The following is a 26,250-nucleotide window of genomic DNA, read 5'->3' on the forward strand; positions in this document are numbered from 1 at the left end:
GGTGAAGACATCAAAACTATGAAATAACACACGTGGAATAATGTAGTAACCAAAAAGGTGTTAAACAAATCAAAATATATTTTAGATTCTTCAAAGTAGCCACCCTTTGCCTTGACACCTTTGCACGCTCTTGGCATTCTCTCAACCAGAAATGGAATGCTTTTCCAACAGTCTTGAAGGAGTTCCCACATATGCTGAGCACTTGTTGGCTGCTTTTCCGTCACTCTACAGTCCAACTCATCCCAAACCATCTCAATTTGGTTGAGGTTGGGGGATTGTGGAGGTCATCTGATGCAGCAAGCCATCACTCTCCTTGGTAAAATAGCCCTTACACAGCCTGGAGTTGTGTTGGATCATTGTCCTTTGAAAAACAAATGATAGTCCCACTAAGCCCAAACCAGATGGGATGGCGTAATGCTGCAGAATTCTGTGGTAGCCATGCTGGTTAAGTGTGCCTTGAATTCTAAATAAATCACTGACCGTGTCACCAGCAAGGCACCCTTGCTTTACAGTGGGAAATACACTTGCAGAAGATCATCCGTTCACCCACACCGCGTCTCACAAAGACAGCGGTTGGAACCAAAAATCACCTGTTTTGACAAATTTCCACTGGTCTAATGTTCCTTGCTCATGTTTCTTGGCCCAAGCAAGTCTCTTCTTATTATTGGTGTCCTTTAGTAGTGGTTTCTATGCAACAATTTGACCATGGCGGCAGGGTAGCCTAGTGGTTAGAGTGTTGGACTAGTAACTGGAAGGTTGCAAGTTCAAACCCCCGAGCTGACAAGGTACAAATCTGTCATTCTGCCCCTGAACAAGGCAGTTAACCCACTGAAAATTAGAATTTGTTCTTAACTGACTTGCCTAGTTAAATAAAGGTAAAATAAAATAAATAAAAATGAAGGTCTGATTCACACAGTCTACTCTGAACAGTTGATGTTGAGATGTGTCTGTTACTTGAACTCTGAAGCATTTATTTGGGCTGCAATTTCTGAGGCTGGCAACTCTAATGAACTTATCCTCTGCAGCAGAGGTAAATATGGCTCTTCCAATCCTGTGACAGTCCTCATGAGAGCCAGTTTCATCATAGCGCTTGCTGTTTTTTTGCGACTGCACTTGAAGACACTTTCAAAGTTCTTGAAATGTTCCGTATTGACTGAACTTCAAGTCTTAAAGTAATGATGGACTGTCGTTTCTCTTTGCTTATTTGAGCTGTTCTTGCCATAATATGGACTTGTTTTTTACTAAATAGAGCTATCTTCTGTATACCTCCCCTACCTTGTCACAACACAACTGATGGCTTAAACGCATGTAGAAGGAAAGAAATTCCACAAATTAACTTTTTAAGAAGCCACACCTGTTTATTGAAATGCATTCCAGGTGACTACCACATGAATCTGGTTGAGAGAATGCCAAAAGTGTGCAAAACTGTCATCAAGGCAAAGGGTGGCTATTTGAAGAATCTCAAAAATAAAATAGATTTTGATTTGTTTAACCTTTTTGGTTACTACATGATTTCATGTGTTATTACATAGTTTTGATGTCTTTGCTATTATTCTACAATGTAGAAAATAGTAAAAAAAATAAAGAAAAACCTTTGAATGAGTAGGTTTTCTAAAACTTTTGACCGGTAGTATTCAGACACTTTACTTTGTTGAAGAACCTATTGGCTGTGATTACAGCCTCGAGTCTTCTTGGGTGTGATGCTTCAAGCTTGGCCCACCTGTAATTGGGTAGGTTCTCCCATTTTTCTCTGTAGATCCTCTCAATCTCTGTCAGGTTGGATGGGGAGGGTCGCTGCTCAGCTATTTTCAGGTTTCTCCAGAGATGTTTAATCGGGTTCAAGTCCGGGCTCTGGCTAGGCCACTCAAGGACATTCAGAGACTTGTCCCGAAGCCACTCCTGGGTTGTCTTGGCTGTGTGCTTAGGGTTGTTGTCCTGTTGGAGATGAACCTTCACCCCAGTCAGGTCCCGAGTGCTCTGGAGCAGGTTTAGTCAAGATTCTCTCTGTACTTTGCCCTGTTCATCTTTCCCTCCATCCTGAATCGTCTCCCATTCCCTGCCGCTGAAAAACATCCCCACAGCATGATGCTGCCACCACCATGCTTCACCGTAGGGATGGTGCCAGGTTTCCTCCAGATGTGACACTTGGCATTCAGGACAAAGAGTTCAATCTTGGTTTCATCAGACCAGGGAATCTTGTTTCTCATGGTCTGAGAGTCCTTTAGGTGCCTTTTGGAAATCTCCAAGCGGGCTGTTATGTACCTTTTACATAGGAGTGGCTTCTGTCTTGTCACTCTACCATAAAGGCATGTATGGTGAAGTTCTGCAGAGATGGTTGTCCTTCTAGAAGTTTCTCCTATCACCACAGAGGAACTCTGGATTTCTGTCAGATTTACAATTGTGTTCTTGGTCACCTCCTTGACCAAGGCCCTTCTGCCCCGATTGCTCAGTTTGGCTGGGTGACCAGCTCTAGGAAGAGTATTGACGGTTCCAAACTTCTTTCATTTAAGAATGATGGAAGTGATGTGCTTTTGGGAAGCTTCAATGCTGCAGACATTTTTTGCTTCCCTTTCCCAGATCTGTGACTCAACACAATCCTGTCTCGGAGCTCTACAGACAATTCCTTTGACCTCATGGCTTGGTTTTTCCTCTGACATGCACGGTCAGCTGTGCGACCTCTGGCAGTCTCTATGGGGGTGCCACAGGGTTCAATTCTTGGACCAACTCTCTTCTCTGTATACATCAATGAGGTTGCTCTTGCTGCTGGTGAGTCTCTGATCCACCTCTACGCAGACGACACCATTCTGTATACTTCTGGCCCTTCTTTGGAAACTGTGTTAACAACTCTCCAGGCAAGCTTCAATGCCATACAACTCTCCTTCCGTGGTCTCCAATTGCTCTTAAATACAAGTAAAACTAAGTGCATGCTCTTCAACCGATCGCTACCCGCACCTGCCCGCCTGTCCAACATCACTACTCTGGACGGCTCTGACTTAGAATACGTGGACAACTACAAATACTTAGGTGTCTGGTTAGACTGTAAACTCTCCTTCCAGACCCATATCAAATATCTCCAATCCAAAGTTAAATCTAGAATTGGCTTCCTATTTCGCAAACAAAGCATCCTTCACTCATGCTGCCAAACATACCCTTGTAAAACTGACCATCCTACCAATCCTCGACTTTGGCGATGTCATTTACAAAATAGCCTCCAATACCCTACTCAACAAATTGGATGCAGTCTATCACAGTGCAATCTGTTTTGTCACCAAAGCCCCATATACTACCCACCATTGCGACCTGTACGCTCTCGTTGGCTGGCCCTCGCTTCATACTCATCGCCAAACCCACTGGCTCCATGTCATCTACAAGACCCTGCTAGGTAAAGTCCCCCCTTATCTCAGCTCGCTGGTCACCATAGCATCTCCCACCTGTAGCACACGCTTGTAGCACACGCTCCTGCAGGTATATCTCTCTAGTCACCCCCAAAACCAATTATTTCTTTGGCCGCCTCTCCTTCCAGTTCTCTGCTGCCAATGACTGGAACGAACTACAAAAAGCACTGAAACTGGAAACACTTATCTCCCTCACTAGCTTTAAGCACCAACTGTCAGAGCAGCTCACAGATTACTGCACCTGTACATAACCCACCTATATTTTAGCCCAAACAACTACCTCTTTCCCTACTGTATTTAATGAATTTATTTATTTTGCTCCTTTGCACCCTATTATTTTTATTTCTACTTTGCACATTCTTCCATTGCAAATCTACCATTCCAGTGTTTTACTTGCTATATTGTATTTACTTTGCCACCATTGCCTTTTTTTGCCTTTACCTCCCTTATCTCACCTCATTTGCTCACATCGTATATAGACTTGTTTATACTGTATTATTGACTGTATGTTTGTTTTACTCCATGTGTAACTCTGTGTCGTTGTATGTGTCGAACTGCTTTGCTTTATCCTGGCCAGGTCGCAATTGTAAATGAGAACTTGTTCTCAACTTGCCTACCTGGTTAAATAAAGGTGAAATAAAATAAATATAGACAAGGTGTGTGCCTTTCCAAATCACGTCCAATTGAATTTACCACAGGTGGACTCAAATCAAATTATAGAAACATCTCAAGGATGATCAATGGAAACAGGATGCACATGAGCTCAATTTTGAGTCTCATAGCAAAGGGTCTGAATACTTATGTAATTAAGGTATTTATGTTTATTTTTAATACATTTACAAAATTGCAATAAAACCTGTTTTTGCTTTGTCATTATGGGGAATTTTGTGTAGATTGACGAGGGATTTTTTTTATTTAATCCATTTTAAAATAAGGCTGTAATGTAATAATATGGAAAAAGTCAGGGGGTCTGAATACTTTCCGAATGCATTGTATTTACTACTGTGATGTGGTTCCAATTTAAAGGAGAGATGGGACGATTGGTATCCTTGTTGTAGGCCAATGCTAACTCATGAGTAGGAAACATCACAGAAAAGGTGAGGAATTTATTATGCAATGATCATGTAAATTAAATTAAAAAATAGACTAGAAAATGCTTACCTCTAATTATTTTAAAATGCAAAGATAATCTATTTAGTAAAAAGAAAGAAAGAAAAAAAAATGCCTCAGGGCAGTGATTGGGGACATTACCCTCTGTAGGGTACGTCTATTGGATGGGACGTTAAACAGGTGTCCTGACTCTATTCACTAAAGATCCCATGGCGTTTATCATAAGAATATGGGTTTTAACCCGTGTCCTGGCTTAAATTCACAATCTGGCCATCATACCATCATAGGCACCCAATCATCCTCAGCTTCCAATTGGCTCATTAATCCCCCCTCCTCTCCCCTGTAACTATTCCCCGGTCGTTGCTGTAAATGGGAAGTGTTCTCAGTCAATTTACCTAGTAAAATTGGGGATAAAAAAAAGATTGCATCTTGTTATTAATCTGTTTATTCTTATGAATAAACTTGTCTATCATATCACCCATGTGCACAAATGACTAATCTACTTGCCTGCTTGCATGCAATACTTACACCACTAGAAGTTGTGCGTACACATGGTCTAAAGTTTACTGGAAGGTGAGTACATTTTCACGTCAAGTTCAGTTTTTGTAAATGCCCACTTTTGCGTGAAAACTGGCACACGCATGTTTTGGGGTCTATTTTTGTACTTATACACAATTTATTAAAGAGGCCCCTTCTGCCAGGAGAATAATACTTCTACTTGTCCTGACATGGTTTTGAAACCTGTTCAGAAGTCTTGCTCCCATAAATGTGCTGTGTCAAAGGCATACCTGGCTCCACAAGGGGGTAAAAGAGTGCTTAACCCCCTAACTTGAAACCTTTGCCCCCTCAATTTCAGTTTTATGTCCCAATATGAAAATAGCAAAAAAGTAAGAAATTGAGTGACAGGTTGGCGCAAAATCTGTATCTCCGCTGCACTGTGTCAGTACAATGGACAGAGCGCCAAGGTATGTGAAGGGGGGCTTTGGAAAGGCACTGGGGCTGTTAGGTATGAATCCTTTGGTCTTCCATAAAAATCCGGGGAAAAAGGTTCTCTGTAGTAGGCGAAGTGAATAACAACATACGCCTCTGCCTGTAATATTTGTTTTTGGGCTGTAATATATGTTTTTGGGCGGGGTCAATTTTACAATTAGAGCTTCTTCACTCAACTCTGCCTCACGCCCCACACCACTACAGAGGTAGCTTCATAGCTAGCAGTAAAAAGCGTTAGTGTTATTAGGCTTAGCCTATTTAGCTAGCAGGAACCAGCTAATCTGCCACTGCCATGATGGATATCAGAAATTGGCCTTGCCAAAGTACCCAAACAAAGCCAAAGAAGAGCATTGAGTAGCAGCAGGATCAAACCACTGAGGCTGTCACAAAGCCCAGCAGCAATGATGCTGCTGAGCTCTAGCGAGCTCCGCGTGCAGAGCCTTCACCCTCTTCCACAAGTGTTGCCAGAATAATGGCTGCACAGCCCCCTCCACCTATGGCTGTTCCTTATGATCTTGGAACAGAGGAGCAAGCCTCGAATCCTACCCGAGTCCCAGGTTTCCTGTCCAAAAACGTTAATTTAATAGCAATTGGTTCAGAGGAAGAGAGTGGCTGGAGTACTCGGTTACTGAAAATGCTGCATTTTGTATCCCATGTCGAAACATTTTAATGATGGGTAGCTGGCAAGAAATCACATGTATGTGTCGGCGATTGTGGACATTATTGAGTAACTTGTTTCAAACCAGCAACCACTGAGGTGGACATTGGACATGATAGAGTCGGTGGGGGAGGGGGGCAGTAGACTTTTCCTGTCTGACGGAATACACTTTCCGAAAAGACAAGGAACTTGCCAAGGGGTTTAGCACCATACCCCACAGTGCCACATACATGTCACACGATATTCAAAATGAAATCATAGGGCTCATTGGTGAGATTGTCACTGAGGAAGCTACATGCGAAAACTCATTTTCCACTTTGACAAACGTGTTCAGTCAGCACAGAAGATGCATACTACACCCGACGATAGCTCAACTAATCCAACTGGCATTTGAGGGGATTCTTACAAGAAGATTTTTGGGGAGAATGGAATGATCGATTCCTCAGGAAGTTCCACAGAGCATCAAGGAGGCTTCAACAGTTCTGAAGAGTAAGAAACAATCTAGCTGGTTGTTTTTCATAAAGAATCTAGTGTATAGTATATAATTTAGTGTATAGGGCGGTGTCAAAAGCATGTTCACTTTTATGTTTGTGGTGCAGCGTGATATAAGCAGAATTCAATATGATTCCAATGCAAGAACCCAAATGCCCCTTTGCCGATTTCAACTCTCACCTCGCTTTATCCTGACGCCCCTTAGTCACTGTACCCTGCCGCCCCCTTAGTCACTGTACCCTGCCGCCCCCTTAGTCACTGTACCCTGCCGCCCCTTAGTCACTGTACCCTGCCGCCCCTTAGTCACTGTACCCTGCCGCCCCCTTAGTCACTGTACCCTGACGCCCCCTTAGTCACTGTACCCTGACGCCCCCTTAGTCACTGTACCCTGCCGCCCCCTTAGTCACTGTACCCTGACGCCCCCTTAGTCACTGTACCCTGCCGCCCCCTTAGTCACTGTACCCTGCCGCCCCCTTAGTCACTGTACCCTGCCGCCCCCTTAGTCACTGTACCCTGCCGCCCCTTAGTCAATTAATTCTGCCGCCCCCTTAGTCACTGTACCCTGCCGCCCCCTTAGTCACTGTACCCTGCCGCCCCCTTAGTCACTGTACCCTGCCGGCCCCTTAGTCACTATACCCTGCCGGCCCCTTAGTCACTGTACCCTGCCGGCCCCTTAGTCACTGTACCCTGCCGCCCCCTTAGTCACTGTACCCTGACGCCCCCTTAGTCACTGTACCCTGACGCCCCCTTAGTCACTGTACCCTGACGCCCCCTTAGTCACTGTACCCTGACGCCCCCTTAGTCACTGTACCCTGACGCCCCCTTAGTTACTTTATTCTGCCGCCCCCTTAGTCACTTTATCCTGACGCCCCCTTAGTCACTTTATTCTGACGCCCCCTTAGTCACTTATTCTGCCGCCCCCTTAGTCACTTTATCCTGACGCCCCCTTAGTCACTTTATTCTGGTGCCGGGTCTGGTCAAAGAACCCTTTGATAGTAACTAAAATTGATTTCATAGCTTTCATTGGAAAGGTTATCAACATGACTCGGATTGTGAAAAGCAGAAATGCCATGTTGAAGATTATTGTGGATATGGCAACAGAGTTATTAGTGGCAACAGATGTTAACAGAATGGAGCAGCATACCACCCTGCATCCGACTGCTGGCTTGCTTCTGAAGCTGGTTGATCCTGGTCAGTCCCTGGATGGGAGACCAGATGCTGCTGGAAGTGGTGTTGTAGGGCCAGTAGGAGGCACCCTTTCCTCTGGTCTAAAACAAATATCCCAATGCCCAGTGCAGCGATTGGGGACGTTGCTTTGTGTAGGGTGCCGTCTTTAGGATGGGATGTTAAGAGGATGTCCTGACTCTCTGGTCACTAAAGATCCCATGGCACTTATTGTAAGAGTAGGGTGTTAACCCTGGTGTCCTGGCCAAATTGCCCGATCTGTCCTTCATACCATCATGGCCACCTAATCATCCCCAGTTTACAATTGGCGTATTCCTCCTCTCTCCTGTAACTATTCCCCAGGTCGTTGCTGTAAATAAGAATGTGTTCTCAGTCAACTTACCTGGTTAAATAAAAATGTTACTGGCCACGTGGTTTTTTAAATGATGAGTAATCCTAAAGATGGATTGTCTCAACATTACAGAGCAAAAGTTTGAAAAGGTTTGATGTGTTTTGGGGATGGGGAGGGGAGGGGGTTTTAGAAGTTAATATGGGTGTTTGTAGTATAGAATTATACAAACCATGATCAATTGCACACTCCAGCACAGTAGGTGGCGGCAGGCATGCACGTTAAACGTGTGTGCGGACAGCCATTATACCATAGAAGAAGAAACAATGAAGCCAAAGTTTTTTTGTTTTTTTTAAACGAATTGAACGCACCCCAATCGGTGGGGCGAAACAGAAACTGTCAACTGAAGAATAGAGGATGTGTGTTGGTAAGTTTGTAGGCTGTACAATGCAAGGCTTTCCATATTTGATCATACTGTACACTAACTTTTCTCGTAAACATAGGTCGCACGTTTATTGCAAGTGTTCGTTTGAAGTAACTTGTTTAATTGTCGTTCGTCCGTCACCATTTTTTTTGCCAGTCTTGGGCGGCCAAATTCAATGTCGTAGAAAAAAAACGTTATGTACAGTAGGACACTTCAACTGGTGACTATGAAGAGATAAAAAAATGTAATAACACTGTTTGCGTAAATCTGACATGTATTGACGGGACAAACTATTTGCTTGCGTTTCGGTATGAATCGCTTTAATCAGAGCCTCTGATTAAATATGTTTCTCCCTTCAATAAATCGATTCGATTTACGCCGCAACCGATAGCTCCTTGTTTTTATTCTCCCGGATAATCTTCAATAGAAGTGTTCTGGGGTTAATTCATTTTGGGGGAATTTTAAAGTCCATCAGTCAAGCACCAGATGATTCCCCTTTTGTTTCAACTGAGCAGGGCTGAAGCTGGGGTAGGTTATACTTTTTACCAAAGTTCTATGTCGTGTTTGAAAGTGCTATTTTTTTAACTATATGGATTTACATGTGGTTACCGTCAGGAAAGATGATATCGCGGCTACCAGTGTCCCAGTTTAGAGTTTATATAATGGGAAGAGTGGAGTTGTTTATTTGCCGATGTGTGGTGACGTCATCAAGCAGCTGGTTACGTTCTGAGAGCTGGGGAGTCTTGAGTAATTAGATGAAAGGTGACTTGTTTTTTTTATTTTTTTTTATCTTTATTTAACTAGGCAAGTCAGTTAAGAACAAGTGCTAATTTACAAATGACGGCCTACACCGACCAATCGTTAGAACAAATGCTAATTTACAATTACGGCCTACACCGACCAATCGTTAACCCGGACGACGCCGGGCCAATTGTGCGCACTATGGGACTCCCAATCACGACCGGTTGTGATAGAGCCTGGAATCGAACCAGGGTCTGTAGTGACTCCTTTAGCACTGATATGTAGTGCCTTAGACCGCTGTGCCACTCGGGGAAACGAAGGAAGCTTAAGAATATATTAAGGGACATTGAACAGGGCCCAGTTTCCCGATAGCGGTGGAGTTTAGTTTATCCCAGGTATACATACCTTTTCATGATCGGGGGAAATTCCTATGAACTTGGGCTAGGATCAGTACTCCGGGAATCTGGTAGTTTGAGCGGGTGAAGGACGCACCGACAATGTCTGTTCTCCAGACACCTGTCAGATGTCAGTAAATGTTGGTCGTGCATATTGTTGTATGGCGAAGAGGAAATTAACATGTGGACTGCGGTGATAGAATACAGATTGGTGGAGATAACACAATGCCTTTTCAATGAGGGAGATCGTTTTACATGGCCCGGTGCCCCGGTTTAATGGATTTGCTGTTTTAGACCGTTTCAAGTGCAAAACAAACTGTACCAATATCACATCTGCTTCCCTACTATGACAAAAAACAAAAGGTAATACAATTATCATTATTATTGCATATTGCGTCTATATTCTGGGCCTCCGTCTCTTTAAAACAAATATTTCTGCACAGAAAGTGCACACTAATAAAGCAGCTTTCTGTTTGTGTGTCGGATTTTTTTCCTACGACAACCGAGAAACGCAGGGTATGATCAACTAGGGAATCACCGTAATATGTGAGCACCCACGTCCTGGGAGGATGGACGGAAATATTTGGGAGCACGTCCGTAAGTCGTGTAGTGTTTTAACGATACATATTTCCTACAACGGCCGAATATTACGGCTAACATACGTTTCCCAAAACACCACAAAGAGAGAACGTTCGCTATGCATTAGTAATTTGGGCTAGGATCAGTACGACAGGACTCGCGGGTCAAAGGATGCACCGATTATGGCTGTTCCGTTCTCCAGAACCCTGTCTGATGCACTAGTGTTCAACTGCAATTCCGGGGTTCCTGCATGGACACCCAATTGGCCCCCCTCTAGCACAAGATCTTCATGCTTGTGTGACACTTTTTTAAAATTTTAAATCCATGTTTTGTATCGAGTGACAAATACCTTTTACATGTGTGTCAGTCTTTGTTTTGGTCGCACTGTGTGACGCGCGTCAACTACGTCTACACGTGGCCGCGTCGCATAGAAACGACGAGTTCCTGCAAAGATGCTGGAAAATGCTAGATGCGGGGCAGCAAGGGTGCGTTCGTAAATTTACTCTGGCCATCTACACCGATTTCAGAAGACACTCATCTATCTGAGTGTGCCAGAGCGAAGAATAACTGACGAATTTACGAACGCTCAACACTCGTTGAATATGGCCGGTTTCGGCAAAAACGCGTAATTAAATTGTTTACAGCAGCACAGTGACAGTCACCAGATCTCTGGATAACATGAACAGCCTAACCAGCTCTGCTAGTATGTCTGGAAGTAGCTAGCCAACGTTAGCCAGTTAGCGTGGATGCTTGACTGCCGTTGTGAGGTCAGAACGCTCGTATAAACCCTACTCCCCGATTAGAGCGACCCCAGAGCGCACCTCAGGCAATCCAGATTGAATTTACGAACACACCCTAAAATTGCTAGGAACCTGCTCGTGACGTACAAAACATGAATTTAATTAAAATATATATTTTCTGTTTTTTTGTAGAACCCCCTGCAACTGGATACTGACATTTATAAGGCACCCTTTCCCCAAATCGAGAACGAAGACGTTGTCGCAAGAGCAGGTTAGTTGAAGAATCAATTTCAACGTTTTGTATAAGCTAACGTTAACCTGTAATGGAAACATGGTTATTACATATCTGGCGTACAAGCATATAGCCTACATAACTTGTCAGTCATATATACCGGAACAAGGTTGGTTTGATTTGTTGATTCTTAGTAGCCTACTCTTCTATTGACTAGGCCTGTAAATTAAGGCTTTAGGACAATATTTAGTGTACATTTTGATAAATGTCAACAGCCTATTTTTTTATATATTTTTTGCTAAGTCAGTTTGTAAGAGGAGTCCTGTGCTAGTTGCATCTTTTAATCTTTGACCTTTGACACAAACAACCAAACCAGTCATTTTAAAGAGGTTAGTCAGATGTAATGATTTTTATATCTCCTTATTTAAACTTTCAAAGCTCAGATATAGTGTGATTATTCAGAAATAAAATAATGTTTTTGGTCTAGGTTTGGTTTATATTTCTGTATGTGTTCGCTCTAGTGTCTCAGGTATGGATTGGATAGCTGTGTTCACATCCTTGGAGGCGGTGTGTAAGGAAAACATCACTGCTCTGTCTGGGCCTCCTGACTTGCCATATGGTGACGTGTCCAGGCGCTTGGTGACATGCATGAGAAAGATTCAGGACCATGGTCGTGCCCTGGAACCTGTGGTTTCTGGCATCACTGCAGTCTACCACCACTATGACTTTGACTCTGATACCCCTGGGAATGGGTATCGCACACTGGTCAAGGTACGGTAGAATTATTACTCTGTGATTGCCTCTCATTCTCTTGCCACAGAGGGGAAAATAGGAGGGAGCAGGGCCGGTCCTGGACGTTCTGCCGCCCATATGCTACAAATTTTAGCACAGCTGGTTTGTAGGCCATAAAGTCAGTACAATGTCAATAACATAGTCTAATCTTTTCAATCTGATTACATTGATAAAATCACCAATACCCTAGAGGTTCTGCCGCCCTAGGTGAGACAAAAATGATTACATCTTAGATTCTATAGGATGTCTAAGCATGGCACTTTCAAAAGTTACCTTTCCACCCAGAAACAATTTTCTGCGTCAGTAGAGCCTATAAGCTTCAACTGCTGGCTACTCGTCCGTTATATAACCCAACAACATAAGTGCTTCCCTAAAAGCTGCCTGGGTATAAACAAACATCTTGTCTTTTCAGAAAGAGAAAAGACAGAATAGCAAAGTATATTTTTTTGATCTCCTCGAATATTATAGGCTGCAGTTTCGCTTCAGACTGTCATGGAGAGGAATCAATATATCACCACATGGGTCAGAGTCACGTCTTTCACAGACATTTCAGAGCTTGTTTCTACCATAAGGCATCAGAGTTAAGCATTGTTCTAGAACGCTGGATAAAATCTGGATACATTTTATGTATTTATTTCAAAATGTAAAGCAAACCAATAGATACCCTTTGTTAAAGAAAAGAGCAAAAAGATATGTAATACCCTCACTCAATTCGAGCCCTGGTTTTAGTCAAACACACCAAGCCCTTCCCAGGCACGGAGGTATTTAGATAATTGTGTCTGTCAAACAGGTAGGCTTACCACTTATTTTTTTGAAAGATTATTTCTTAATTTCCAATTATATATGTTTATGCCCATAGAAAATGTTGGTGCAAGCGTGCACATATAGAAGGTCCCTTTCCAGGCAGAAGGGAATTTTACTTGTACCCCTTCATCGGAGAGTTACAATGTTGCTATCACTATGCAACCTATAGGAGGAAAATAAGTTATATTTTTTTTATCCAATTGGTAGTTACAGTCTTGTCTCATCGCTGCAACTCCCATATGGACTCGGGTGAGGCGAAGGTCGAAAGCCATGCGTCCTCCGACACACACCCCAACCAAGCCGCACTGCTTCTTAACACCATGCCCACTTAACCCGGAAGCCAGGCACAACAATGTGTCGGAGGAAACACAGTACACCTGGCAACCGTGTAAGCGTGCACTGTGCCCAGCCCGCCACAGGAGTCGCTAGTGTGCGATGGGACAAGGACATCCCTGCCGGCCAAACCCTCACCTAACCCAGACGATGTTGTGTGCGCCGCCCCATGGGTCTCCCGGTCAAGGCCGGCTGCGACAGAGCATTAACTCGAACCCAGAATCTCTAGTGGCACAGCTAGCACTGTGATGCAGTGTCTTAGACCACTGTGCCACTCAGGTGGCCGGAAACCAAGTTTCTTATTAATAATATCCCACCTGTTATCACACATGGCACAACCACATAATTGTTACAATTACAATAAAAATAACACTTTTATATAACATATTTAACATTTATGTTAAACATCATAACATTTTTATATTCCTGTAGAACTGTAAAACGGAGTAAGATCATTTGAGCTTTAGAAACAACTGCTTTCATAAATGCATGACAGGCCTCGTTTCACTGGAGCAGTGTAAAATAAGCTTCATGTCAATGACCTAGCCTTAATGATTTTTTTTATTGACATATTGAATTTATTTCATCTCCACCTAGTGGCCTCTTTCTTCTGCTGTGGCGCTGCATTACAGTCAGCAACGTTTTCTCTTGGTAGCGGTCCACGGTCCTGAAATCAAATCATCTGAGTTTGATTGGACCCCATCCTGTTCTCCAGCTCCTTCCACCTCTGGAAACTATCTAGGTGGTCATGTGACTTCTCATGCGAGCTGAGGAGGTGGCACAGATTCTTCCAGTCCCTGATTCCATCCCTGACCATCCCTGAATTCCTCTTCTCATTTTTTTTAATTTTATTTTTTAGATTTTTGATACCTGATTAGTTTTTGTCTCTGACATGGTAGAAAATTGTTTCAAATCTCTATAGATTTAGCTAAAATATAATCCACTAGTAGTAGCTAGCCAAAGTTAACAGGCTAGGTTAGGCTACTGCCCTAATCACTAATCGTCTTCGTCACATAGAAATGAAAAAATAACTGGCAGATTCAATGTTTCGCAATTGGATAATCACATATAAACACACATCACCATAGCTACCAAGGATAGTGGGAGTGAACTTCGGGAGAAGTGGGAATGGGGTGCCGTGGGTAGTGAAGCAGCCGATTAGGGGCGCCCGGATGGCGGCAGCCAATTGTCAAAATGCAGCCCCAAATTCAAGTGCCGCCGTAGGCGGTGGCCGAATCTTGCCTAATGGGAGGGCCGGCCCTGGGAGGGAGTGATGAAGCTCCTTCGATTATTAAAACAAATTTATATTTTACATCTTTGTATTCATATTTCAGAGCAAACAAAATATAATCAAATTTCACAGGTGTTGCAGTCTTGCCTTCTGCACATCATCCACAACGGCCGCTACATTGCCTCTAACTGCCACAGGGCCTTCTTCAGGGCCGACCACAACGCCTCAGAGATGGAGGCCTATGGCAGTGTCCTGTGTCAGCTACGGGCCCTCCTCTACATTGCCCAGGGAATGCTCCACGACAACAGTCCCGGGCAGCTGTACGGAGAGCAGGACGGAGAGCTGAGCAGGTGGTTGGTGAGGGAGTATGCCTCCATGCACAAGGCCTGCTTCTACGGCCGCTGCCTGGGCTTTCAGGTCAGTCACCACCATGGGGAGATGCTATAGAGCAGTGGTTCTCAACCGGGGGTACTAGAGATATATTCCCTCTGGAAATTGTATATCCTCACTGTAAATCAGCTTTTCTCCAGAGTCTTATGTTCACTATGTTTATATTGTATATCCTGTATGTTGACTTGTTGTCTGTATTCTGTATGTATGTTGTTTATTGCTGGCAGCAACTATTCGCTAAGTCAAATTCCAGGTATGTGTAAATGTACTTGGGGAATGAATAGATTCTGAAATATTTTTTCCCCCTCTGCTTCCCCAGTTCTCATCTTCCCTTCGTCCGATCCTGCAGTCATTAATCATAAGCATGGTCTCGTTTGGAGAGAGCTACGAAAAACAGCATTCCGGGTTAGGTCAGTCTCTGAATTCTTTGGGCTGTATCAAGTTGTAAAACTAGACATGTTAGTTGTCATAACAACTGACTGATTATCTACCTTGTAGGGCCTATTGCAAGATTTATGGTAATCCTTTGTCATTTTACAAAGTTAGTGCATAGTGTGCAGTGCTATACTGACTTCCCATTTGCTCTCCTCCATATCCCTTAGGCATGGCAGCATTCTCCCTCCTTACCTCTGGGAAGTATGTCATCGATCCAGAGCTGAGAGGAGAAGAATATGAGCGGATCACCCAGAACTTGGACATGAAGTTCTGGAAGTCCTTCTGGAACCTCACCGAATCAGAGCTTGTATCGGTGAGGGGAGGAGGCTCTTAACTAATTCTACTTTTCTAACAAGCACTGACTTTGCTGATGGCAGCTGTACTGAGGAAAAGTTTAAACTATGACTGTTGTATGTGGTCGTCTTACCTAGATGCCTTAAGATGAACGGATTTAACTGTAAGTCACTCTTGGTAAGATCATCTGCAGAATATTTGTACATTTAGCAGATATTTACTTTGTCCCCATGGGGAAATTTTGTCGCAGTGTCATGTACATGTTTAAAGTGGCATTTAAATACAGAACAAATTGACAATACAACTTTCATAACAGTTACATACCAATAAAAAGAGACTGGCCTGCTGGCCTTACTGGGTCGATAGAAACATTGGCCCAAGCTATTTAGGAGGGATATCATACCTGGCACAAATGGTCTAGTTGTGTTTTTCTTGAGCCTATACCTGCAGACAGAGGGGAGTAGTTCGAAGTCCGGGTACAGGGGGTGGCTTGGGTCTAAAATTATTTTGTGAGCCTTGCGGAGGGCCCTGACCTTAAAGATCTCATCCAGGCCTGTCTGTTTGACTCCCTTCTTGTTGTGGTGATAATCCTTCTCAGCATATTTCTCTGGCTGACAGTGGCATTGCCAAACCAACAAACAATATAAAAAGTTAAAATACCCTCAATGAAAGATTTGTAAAACAGAGTCCGTATAGTACAATTAACATTAAAAGATCCCAGCTTTTTGAGGACGCAGTCTCTGACTCTTTTTGTTGATCAGGTCTGTACATTTACTCCACTGAAGTTTATTGTCTAAGAGGACACCCAGATATTTGTATTCCTCTCCATCTCGTTGGTCTTATTGGTATTGAGGACCAAGTGTGATTCATCACACCACTCTACAAAGGGGGAGCAGCGTTTCTCCTATTTACTCAGTCTCTCCTTGCTCACTCCATCTTCCTGTTTGTTTCCTTTTCTGACTGTTTGCAATGTCCTACATCTTTTTTGTCCATCCATTCCACAGGGATTTGCCAGTTTAACCTCTACCCTAGTGCAAGTGAACCTCACCCTGACCATACCCCCTGAACCGCTACTCCTCCCCCTGGTCTCAGACCCCCGTCTCTCTACCCCTGTGTCCCCGCCAGTGGCCCACTGGGGCCCTGGACCTGTCAACATGCGCCTCATCTCCTATGAGCTTCGAGAAGGACAGGTGAGAACTCAGCTTTTACCTTGTGCTTATTAACTGATGATTTTATCACAGGTCTACACTGTTTTATCAATCATATTACTGTAAAAAGTGTTCAGTTATGATGCATACATCTTACCCTCTCTCTTTCTTCAGGACAGTAAAGAGCTGCTAGCCTTCGCTCGTACAGAAGCTCCACCCATTTCCCTGTCTTTAGTACCGTTTGGTGCCCAGAAGCGACCTCCTTCCCCCTGGCTGTTGATCCACTTCCATGGAGGAGGCTTCGTGTCCCAGACCTCCAAATCCCATGAGGTACATAGGCCTGGGGGTAGTGGTGTGTCGCCTGAAATGACTTATTCTAAACCCAAACCCTAGTTTCACAGTAATTAAGTGGAGCTTGGGGCTCAGCACATACCATGAATACTTTCATATTGTTTAACCTTGCTGTTTAATTTTACTGTCACATCTCCATCTGTCCTCCATCTCCCAGAACTATCTGAAGAGCTGGTCCAAGGATCTGAATGTCCCCATCCTGTCTGTGGATTACTCCTTGGCACCTGAGGCCCCCTTTCCCAGAGCCCTGGAGGAGTGCTTCTACGCCTACTGTTGGGCCCTCAAGAACTGCCATCTTCTGGGTCAGTGTCATTACCACTGTGTTAGAGCTAAGAGCCAAAGGCAATGGTTTCTTAGCTCGACAGAGGACCCTCGGCTCAATCATATTGGTACATCTTATATTGCAGAATTACAACAAAACGTCTGTCGTACCCGCTGGTACTGATTGGTCTGTTCCTCTGCCCTAGGCTCCACTGCTGAGCGTGTGTGTCTGGCTGGGGACAGTGCTGGGGGGAACCTCTGCATCACTGTGTCCATGAGGGCCATTGCCTGCGGTGTGCGCATCCCTGATGGAATTATGGCTGCATATCCTGCTACACTGCTCACCATTGAAGCCTCGCCCTCCCGCCTTCTCACCAGCTTTGACCTACTGCTGCCCTTAGGGGTGCTCTCCAAGTGTATCAACGCCTACACAGGTATGTTTTAAACATTTGTCATTTAGCAGATGCTCTTATCCACAGCGACTAGTTAAATATCTAGGTGGGACAACCACATATCACAGGCATAGAAAGTACATTTTTCCTCAAGAGTAGCTATCACTACCTTACTGTATTTATATGTGTGGTATTGTTTTTCAATAGGAAAAGTTAAGTGACTATTTCTCCTTTTTTCCAAATGACCTTGTCTTTCTCTTTTTCACCCCCTCCAGGTGTAGACTCTGAGACGGTTCAGCCTACAGAGGGGATCAGCACGTTGAGCGCTCTAGGTAGAGACACCGCCTCGCTGATCAGTGACCTCTCACACGGGGCGTCCAAATGGATCCAGTCCTTCATTCCCGCAGAGGTCCTAGGGTCATGGTCATGGTCTCACCGGAGGTCCTTGGACAACAAGGCCCACCAGAGATCAGTGTTGCCATGTTCACCCGACTCCTCCTCAGGCCCCAGGGACTACCCGGAAGGCTTTGAGCCCCTGCGCTCCGAGCGCCTGTCTGTGATCCAGCCGCCTAGCTGTCCCACCGCCAAGAACCCGTTTGTGTCACCCCTGCTAGCCTCTGACGACCTACTGCGTGGACTACCACATGTACACTTAGTGGTGAGAGATGGGGAGGGGGCGAGTCAATGCAGTTAAGACAGGATTTTCCAAACTCAGTCATCGAGACACAAGGGGTGCACGTTTTGGTTTTTGCTCTAGCACTACACAGCCAATTCAAATAATCAATTAATCAAGTTTTGATCATTTGAATCAGCTGTGAAGTGTTAGGGCGAAAACCAAAACGTGCACCCCTTGTGGTCCCGAGGACCGAGTTAGGGAAATGCTGATTTAGGAAGATGGGTTTGTAGGTTGAGAGGGATGGAAAAGATAAAGAAAGAAAAAACAAGAAACATGTTACTGCAGCAGGCCTATTTTGTCCTTGTTCACTGGTCTCTATCTCACTCCACAATTGATGGTTTTTCCACTTTAATCTCTGAGTTTTCTGTAGTTTTTACTCCCCTGTCTGTCCCCACAGGCCTCTGCACTGGATGCTTTGCTGGATGACTCTGTGATGTTCGCCAGGAAACTGCGGAATATGGGCCAACCAGTGACCCTAAGGGTCGTGGAAGACCTCCCACATGGCTTCCTTAGCCTATCGGGATACGCAGAGGAGATAAAGGTGGCCTCCGACATCTGCGTAGAGCGAATCAGGGAGGTCTTCCAGCAGAAAACTCTGCCTTCCTGTACTCGCAAGTGACCAATGTTTGAAAGGAATAATAATGGGGCTGACCATCTGCCTAATAAAACCAAGGGGAAAACTGGTTGTTGTCCTCACAAAAGTGAAAGAGAACACCCTTGCCTTTCTTGCACTTTTCTGACTAGCACTGACTGAATGCTGCTTTATTGAGGAAAGCATTTTCTAATTATGAGTGATATTTGAAGTTACTGGCTAAAGAGCATCTGCTGAGGGTGATGTCAATGCTCACAGTTTAGTGTTTTTTAGTCCAGGAAAGGGTCATGTCATTTGTAATCAATTAAATGTCATATTGCTTAAGGTTTGAGAACAATACTGACACACAAATGCAATTTCACACATTTTTATTGAGTTTAAAAATATATAAAAAACACTTGAGTGTCAGAGGGTGAGAGAGACGTTGAGTGTCCTGGGAGGCTGTGGCTTTAGCGAGGGGCTTTATATGGGCTTAACAACCGTGTCTCCCTGTGGCAGAAAAGACGCCACGCTAGACACCTTCACTTCAGGCTTATGGGGTAAACCTTCCCATACCTGTGAGCCTCAGACAACAATAACACAATGCTGGGATGTCCTGTATACCCAACCGTATACCCTACCAAAAAAAGCTGATACCAATTAATCAGCAGATTTAAAAAAAAAAATACAAATGTATACATATATTTGTAATAATGACAATTACAACAATACTGAATGAACACTTTTATTTTAACTTAATATAATACATAAAGTCAATTCAAATCAAAGTTTTTGTCACGTGCGCTGAATACAACCGGTGTAGACCTTACAGTGAAATGCTTAAGCAATTTAGTGTCAAATAAATAATGAAACCTGTTCAATTTGGTTTAAATAATGCAAAAACAGTGTTGGAGAAGAAAGTACAAGAGCAATATGTGCCATGTAAAAAAAGCTAACGTTTAAGTTCCTTGCTCAGAACATGAGAACATATGAAAGTTGGTGGTTCCTTTTAACATGACTCTTCAATATTCCCATTTAAGAAGATTTAGGTTGTAGTTATTATAGGAAGAATGACGCGTCGACTATTTCTCTCTATACCATTTGTATTTCATATACCTTTGACCATTGGATGTTCTAATAGGTACTTTAGTATTGCCATCCTAATCTCAGGAGTTGATAGACTTGAAGTCATAAACAGCACTGTGCTTCAAGCATTGCTAAGAGCTACTAGCAAACGCAGTAAAGTGCTGTTTGAATGAATGCTTACGAGCCTGCTGCCGCCTACCACCGCTCAGACTGCTCTATCAAATCATAGACATTATATTATAATTAACACAGAACTATGAGCCTTTGATCATTAATATGGTCAAATCCGGATACTATCATTTCGAAAACAAAACGTTTATTTCAATGAAATACGGAACCGTTCTGTATTTTATCGAATGGGTGGTAACCCTAAGACTAAATATTGCTGTTACATTGCACAACCTTCAATGTTATGTCATAATTGTGTAAAATTCTGGCAAATTAATTACGGTCTTTGTTAGGAAGAAATGGTCTTCACACAGTTCGCAAGACCCAGGCAGCCCAAACTGCTGCATATACCCCGACTCTGTTGCACAGAACGCAAGAGAAGTGACGCAATTTCCCTAGTTAATATTGCCTGCTAACATGCATCTATTTTAACTAAATATGCAGGTTTAAAAATTATTTTAAGTAAGGTATTGATGTTCATGGTTAGGTGCATTTGTGTAACAATTGTGCTTTTTTTCGCAAATGTGCTTTTGTTAAATCTTCCCCCGTTTGGCTAAGTAGGCTGTGATTCGATGGTAAATTTAACAGGCAACGCTTTGATTATATGCAACGCAGGACAAGCTAGTTAACCTAGTAATATCATCAACCATGTGAAGTTATGTGAAGATTGTTTTTTATAAGATACGTTTAATGCTAGCTAGCAACTTACCTTGGCTCCTTGCAGCCACAAGGTCCTTTTGATGCTCCACTCGCGTAACAGGTGGTCAGCCTGCCACACAGTCTCCTCGTGGATTGCAATGTAATCAGCCATAATCGTCATAAAAAAGTCTGATTACCGACTGTTATGAAAACTTGAAATCGGCCATAGTTAATCAGCCATGCCGATTAATCGGTCGACAGCTCATCTCTTGGTCACAGATACTTAAAAAAAAAAATAATGGGCCTCGTGATCTCTTCACGGTATTCTTGTTCATTCAAATTGCCATCGATAAAATGCAATTGTTTTTCTGTACCTTATGCCTGCCCATACCATAACCCAATTGATGCCATGGGGCACTCTGTTGTGAGGCTCCGACTGGCACTCTGTTGTGAGGCCAAATTCTACTGCCAAATTCTCTAAAATGATGGAGGTGGCTTATAGTAGAGAAATTAACATTAATTTCTGGCAAGAGCTCTAGTGAGCATTCCTGCAGTCAACATGCCAATTGCACACTCAACTTGAGACATCTGTGGCATTGTGTTGTGAGTGGCCCTTTTGTCTTATTGTCCCCAGCACAAGGTGCACTTGTGTAATGATCATGCTGTTTAATTTGATTCTGATATGCCACGTGTCAGGTGGATGGATTATCTTGGCAAAGGAGAAATGCTCACTAACAGGAATGTAAACAAATTTGTGCACAAAATGAGAGAATTAAGCTTTTTGTGGGTATAAAAACTTTTTGGGATCTTTTATTTCAGCTCATGAAACATGGGACCAACACTAAAACATCTTGTGTTTTATATTTTTGTTCAGTGTAGTTGCTTATATCTTGTGTGCCCGATGATGCCCCTCATCCCTTATTCTGTACTGGGCTTGCAATATTAAGTGCGCCAAGTGTGATCTCAATAAAATGATTCATCGTCTAGTCTTTCTCAAACCCGCGCCGGTCCATGGAGGAATACATGCTGGCCTGGAGTGTAATTGTATTGAATATGATTTAGTTGGCTTTTTTGTGGTCTGCGGCATATTGGACTGATATAAATACTTGCCTTGGGCCTACTTGCATAATGCACTGAACAAAGCACTTGCCGCATTAAACAAATTGTTGGCATGACTGTGTTTAGCTACACCACACAGGCTAGCTCTGCTGCGCAGCCTGCATTCTTATTAAAAAATTGTACCTTCAACTAGGCAAGTCAGTTAAGAACAAATTCTTATTTACAATGACGGCCTACCCCGGCCAACGCTTTGCCAATTGTGCGCCGGCCTATGGGACTCCCAATCACGGCCGGATGTGATACAGCCTGGATTCGAACCAGGGACTGTAGTGCCTCTTACAATGAGATACAGAGCCTTAGACTGCTGCGTCACTCGGGATCCCAAATAACAGCTGCCTGACAAAACCGGTCTGTGTGATGTGTCAAGATGCTATTGTAAAGAACCTGTAAGGACACAGAAACCCTCACGTTGTTTGTTGACTAGCATTAACACTGATTTCCCATTAAATAATCACATTTTATTTGAATGAACATACAGTGCACACCAAAACTGACCAACCGCACACCAAGCATTCCCAAATACTCTCCAACATGCCTTCCGCATCATAACATACAGCAACTAATTTGCATAACATTGTGTGATAGGCTGAGAGACTTTAGAATGTATAAAACATTACCTTACCCCCTCATGCTCGGAAACAACGCCAAAGGAAGGTTTGAGCCAGTTGTAGTGTATCACGGTATGATAAGGTCCATTACACTGTACTACTTCATACAGCACCTCTGACAGTTTATTTGACATTTTGAAAGGACCCTTCAATTTCTTTCTCAGTTTGAGTGACAACCCCTTTTCCCTCTGGTAGTCTCTAAGCCACACATTAATTTTCCTCATACCTCTGGGGTGTCACCTTTAGAATCCAAGTATTGCTTTTGTTTACCTGTGGCTTTTATGTGATTTCTCTTTACAGATTCCCTTACAGTGCTTAAATACCCTTTTACCTTTTGCACATGAGAAAAATACTGTTCCCCTTCATTTTGTGTTCCCATAACCACATCAACCAATGAAGTCATTTCAGCACCAAACAGCACCCTGTATGGTGTGAACCCGTGGAAGATTGAAGGCTACTCCTGTATGACATCATCACATATGGGAGTATCTCATCCCAATTTCTTTGATTGTCAGCATGTTGATCAGAGTTCTGTTCACTCTATCCATTAAACCATTTGATTGTGGTTCGTGTTTCATTCATTTGTAAAAGATTGCACATCTTTCTAAAAAGAGTAGATTCAAAATGTTGCCCCTGGTTGCAGAACGAGGAAGGCCTAGCTTCAACACACATTCCTCTACCAGTTTCTTGGCCACTGTTACTGCTTCCTGATTGTGTATGGCATATGCCTCTGACCACGTAAAATAATCTGACACTACCATAATGTGTTTGTTACCTCGTCCCGTCTCTAAACAGACCCATTAAGTCTACAGCTATCCTCTCAAAAGGGCAGCCTGGGACAGAACTCGTCGTGGTTGTTCTGGGGACTGGACCCTGTATGCAGTGCACAGCACACAGTCCTTACACCACTGCTTAATGTCTCTCTGCCAGCCTGGTCAATAAAATCTTGCTCTAATTTTACTGGTGAGTTTTTCAACTCCTAAATGGCCTCCTGTTCTATCATTGTGGATAAAGGAAAGTATCTCATGTACGAGCTCATTTGGTACAACCCCTCTCCAGATGGTGCCATCTGTCTCATAGTTTTGACACTCAAGGCATAACACTCCATTCTTCACATGTAATGTCCCCCAGACTTGTTTGAAAGGCCTGAACTTTGGCTCCGATTGCAACACCACAGGGAGCTCTGCTCTACCCTCTCTTTCTGCATTTATTAAACTGGGAGTCTCTATCCTGTGCTTCCAACAGGAAAGCTGCATTTTTGGGTACTGCCTGGCTTGTTTGAGCTCCAACAACAGGCTCAATAGTGACATCTTGAGGATGGTTTACGATGGCTCTCAGATTGACAGTGGCCTCCTGTGAGACGGCTGTGTCCACACTCTGTGTGTGTAGCCAACTGTCCCTTAGGTTGTTTGAAGTTACTCCGCCACCTCAGTTCGCTGTGATCAGTTCTCAGTAGAAAAGTCCTCCCCAGCAAAAAGTGTCTGAAATGTTGAAGAAACACTACCGCAGCAAGAAGCGCCTTCTTGGTAGTTGAATTCTTCCTCTCTTGTTTTGACAGTGCCCGACTGGCATATGCTACTTCTCTCTCTCTACCCTCGTGTTTCTGGGAGAGGACTGCCCCTATGCCTCTGTCACATGCGTCGGTATCCATTATGAAATGTAGATTTGGGTCCGGGAAAGCCAGTATGGCGGATGTGATAAGCTTGGACTTCAATGAATTAAAGGCCAATTCACACGCTGCGTTCCACTCAAACATTTTCCCCTTATCTGTCAATCTGTACAAAGGCTCCATCATAGCTTCAAAACCTGGTATGAACCTCCTGTAGTATGACGCCAGAACTAAAAAGCTTCTTGCCTCTGTCAATGACTTGGGGATAAGCCATAATCTGACTGTCTCTGTCAATGACTTGGGGCTAGGCCATAACCTGACTGTCTCTGTCAATGACTTGGGGCTAGGCCATAACCTGACTGTCTCTGTCAATGACTTGGGGCTAGGCCATAACCTGACTGTCTCTGTCAATGACTTGGGGCTAGGCCATAACCTGACTGTCTCTGTCAATGACTTGGGGCTAGGCCATAACCTGACTGTCTCTGTCAATGACTTGGGGCTAGGCCATAACCTGACTGTCTCTGTCAATGACTTGGGGCAAGGCCATAACCTGACTGTCTCTGTCAATGACTTGGGGCTTGGCCATAACCTGACTGTCTCTGTCAATGACTTGGGGCTTGGCCATAACCTGACTGTCTCTGTCAATGACTTGGGGCTAGGCCATAACCTGACTCTCTCTATCAATGACTTGGGGCTAGGCCATAACCTGACTGTCTCTGTCAATGACTTGGGGCTAGGCCATAACCTGACTGTCTCTGTCAATGACTTGGGGCTAGGCCATAACCTGACGGTCCCTGTCAATGACTTGGGGCTAGGCCATAACCTGACGGTCCCTGTCAATGACTTGGGGCTAGGCCATAACCTGACGGTCTCTGTCAATGACTTGGGGCTAGGCCATAACCTGACTCTCTCTATCAATGACTTGGGGCCAGGCCATAACCTGACTGTCTCTGTCAATGACTTGGGGCCAGGCCATAACCTGACGGTCTCTGTCAATGACTTGGGGCCAGGCCATAACCTGACGGTCTCTGTCAATGACTTGGGGCCAGGCCATAACCTGACGGTCTCTGTCAATGACTTGGGGCTCGGCCATAACCTGACTGTCTCTGTCAATGACTTGGGGCTAGGCCATAACCTGACTGTCTCTGTCAATGACTTGGGGCTAGGCCATAACCTGACTGTCTCTGTCAATGACTTGGGGCTAGGCCATAACCTGACTGTCTCTGTCAATGACTTGGGGCAAGGTCATAACCTGACTGTCTCTGTCAATGACATGGGGCTTGGCCATAACCTGACTGTATCTATCAATGACTTGGGGCTAGGCCATAACCTGACTGTATCTATCAATGATTTGGGGCTAGGCCATAACCTGACGGACTCTGTCAATGACTTGGGGCTAGGCCATAACCTGACTGTCTCTGTCAATGACTTGGGGCTAGGCCATAACCTGACGGTCTCTATCAATGACTTGGGGCTTGGCCATAACCTGACTGTCTCTGTCAATGACTTGGGGCTAGGCCATAACCTGACTGTCTCTGTCAATGACTTGGGGCTAGGACATAACCTGACTGTATCTATCAATGACTTGGGGCTAGGCCATAACCTGACTGTCTCTGTCAATGACTTGGGGCTTGGCCATAACCTGACTGTCTCTGTCAATGACTTGGGGCTAGGCCATAACCTGACTGTCTCTGTCAATGACTTGGGGCTAGGCCATAACCTGACGGTCCCTGTCAATGACTTGGGGCTAGGCCATAACCTGACAGTCCCTGTCAATGACTTGGGGCTAGGCCATAACCTGACTGTCTCTGTCAATGACTTGGGGCTAGTCCATAACCTGACTGTCTCTGTCAATGACTTGGGGCTAGGCCATAACCTGACTGTCTCTGTCAATGACTTGGGGCTAGGCCATAACCTGACTGTCTCTGTCAATGACTTGGGGCTAGGCCATAACCTGACGGTCCCTGTCAATGACTTGGGGCTAGGCCATAACCTGACGGTCTCTGTCAATGACTTGGGGCTAGGCCATAACCTGACGGTCTCTGTCAATGACTTGGGGCTAGGCCATAACCTG

General features: G+C 44.1%; 1 protein-coding gene across 3 annotated transcripts; it reads left to right on the forward strand.

Moving 5' to 3' along the window:
* Positions 1-8,510: 8,510 nt before the first annotated feature.
* LOC135512083 (hormone-sensitive lipase-like) lies at positions 8,511-23,132 on the forward strand. 3 transcript variants are annotated; one of them, XM_064933734.1, is made up of 12 exons: positions 8,511-8,585; positions 11,230-11,308; positions 11,791-12,040; positions 14,562-14,846; positions 15,139-15,229; positions 15,422-15,567; positions 16,553-16,738; positions 16,871-17,026; positions 17,205-17,349; positions 17,515-17,742; positions 17,976-18,358; positions 18,774-23,132. In XM_064933734.1, the coding sequence occupies exons 3-12, from the start codon at positions 11,801-11,803 to the stop codon at positions 18,993-18,995; spliced, it is 2,082 nt and encodes a 693-aa protein (XP_064789806.1). In that variant the 5' UTR covers positions 8,511-8,585; positions 11,230-11,308; positions 11,791-11,800; the 3' UTR covers positions 18,996-23,132. The 3 variants fall into 3 exon arrangements, with proteins under 3 accessions (XP_064789806.1, XP_064789807.1, XP_064789808.1); XM_064933735.1 differs by lacking the exon at positions 8,511-8,585 and adding an exon at positions 9,030-9,110; XM_064933736.1 differs by lacking the exon at positions 8,511-8,585 and adding an exon at positions 10,801-11,064.
* Positions 23,133-26,250: the final 3,118 nt, after the last annotated feature.

The sequence above is a fragment of the Oncorhynchus masou genome, chromosome 24, assembly GCF_036934945.1.
Source record: "Oncorhynchus masou masou isolate Uvic2021 chromosome 24, UVic_Omas_1.1, whole genome shotgun sequence".
Classification (NCBI taxonomy): Eukaryota; Metazoa; Chordata; class Actinopteri; order Salmoniformes; family Salmonidae; genus Oncorhynchus; species Oncorhynchus masou.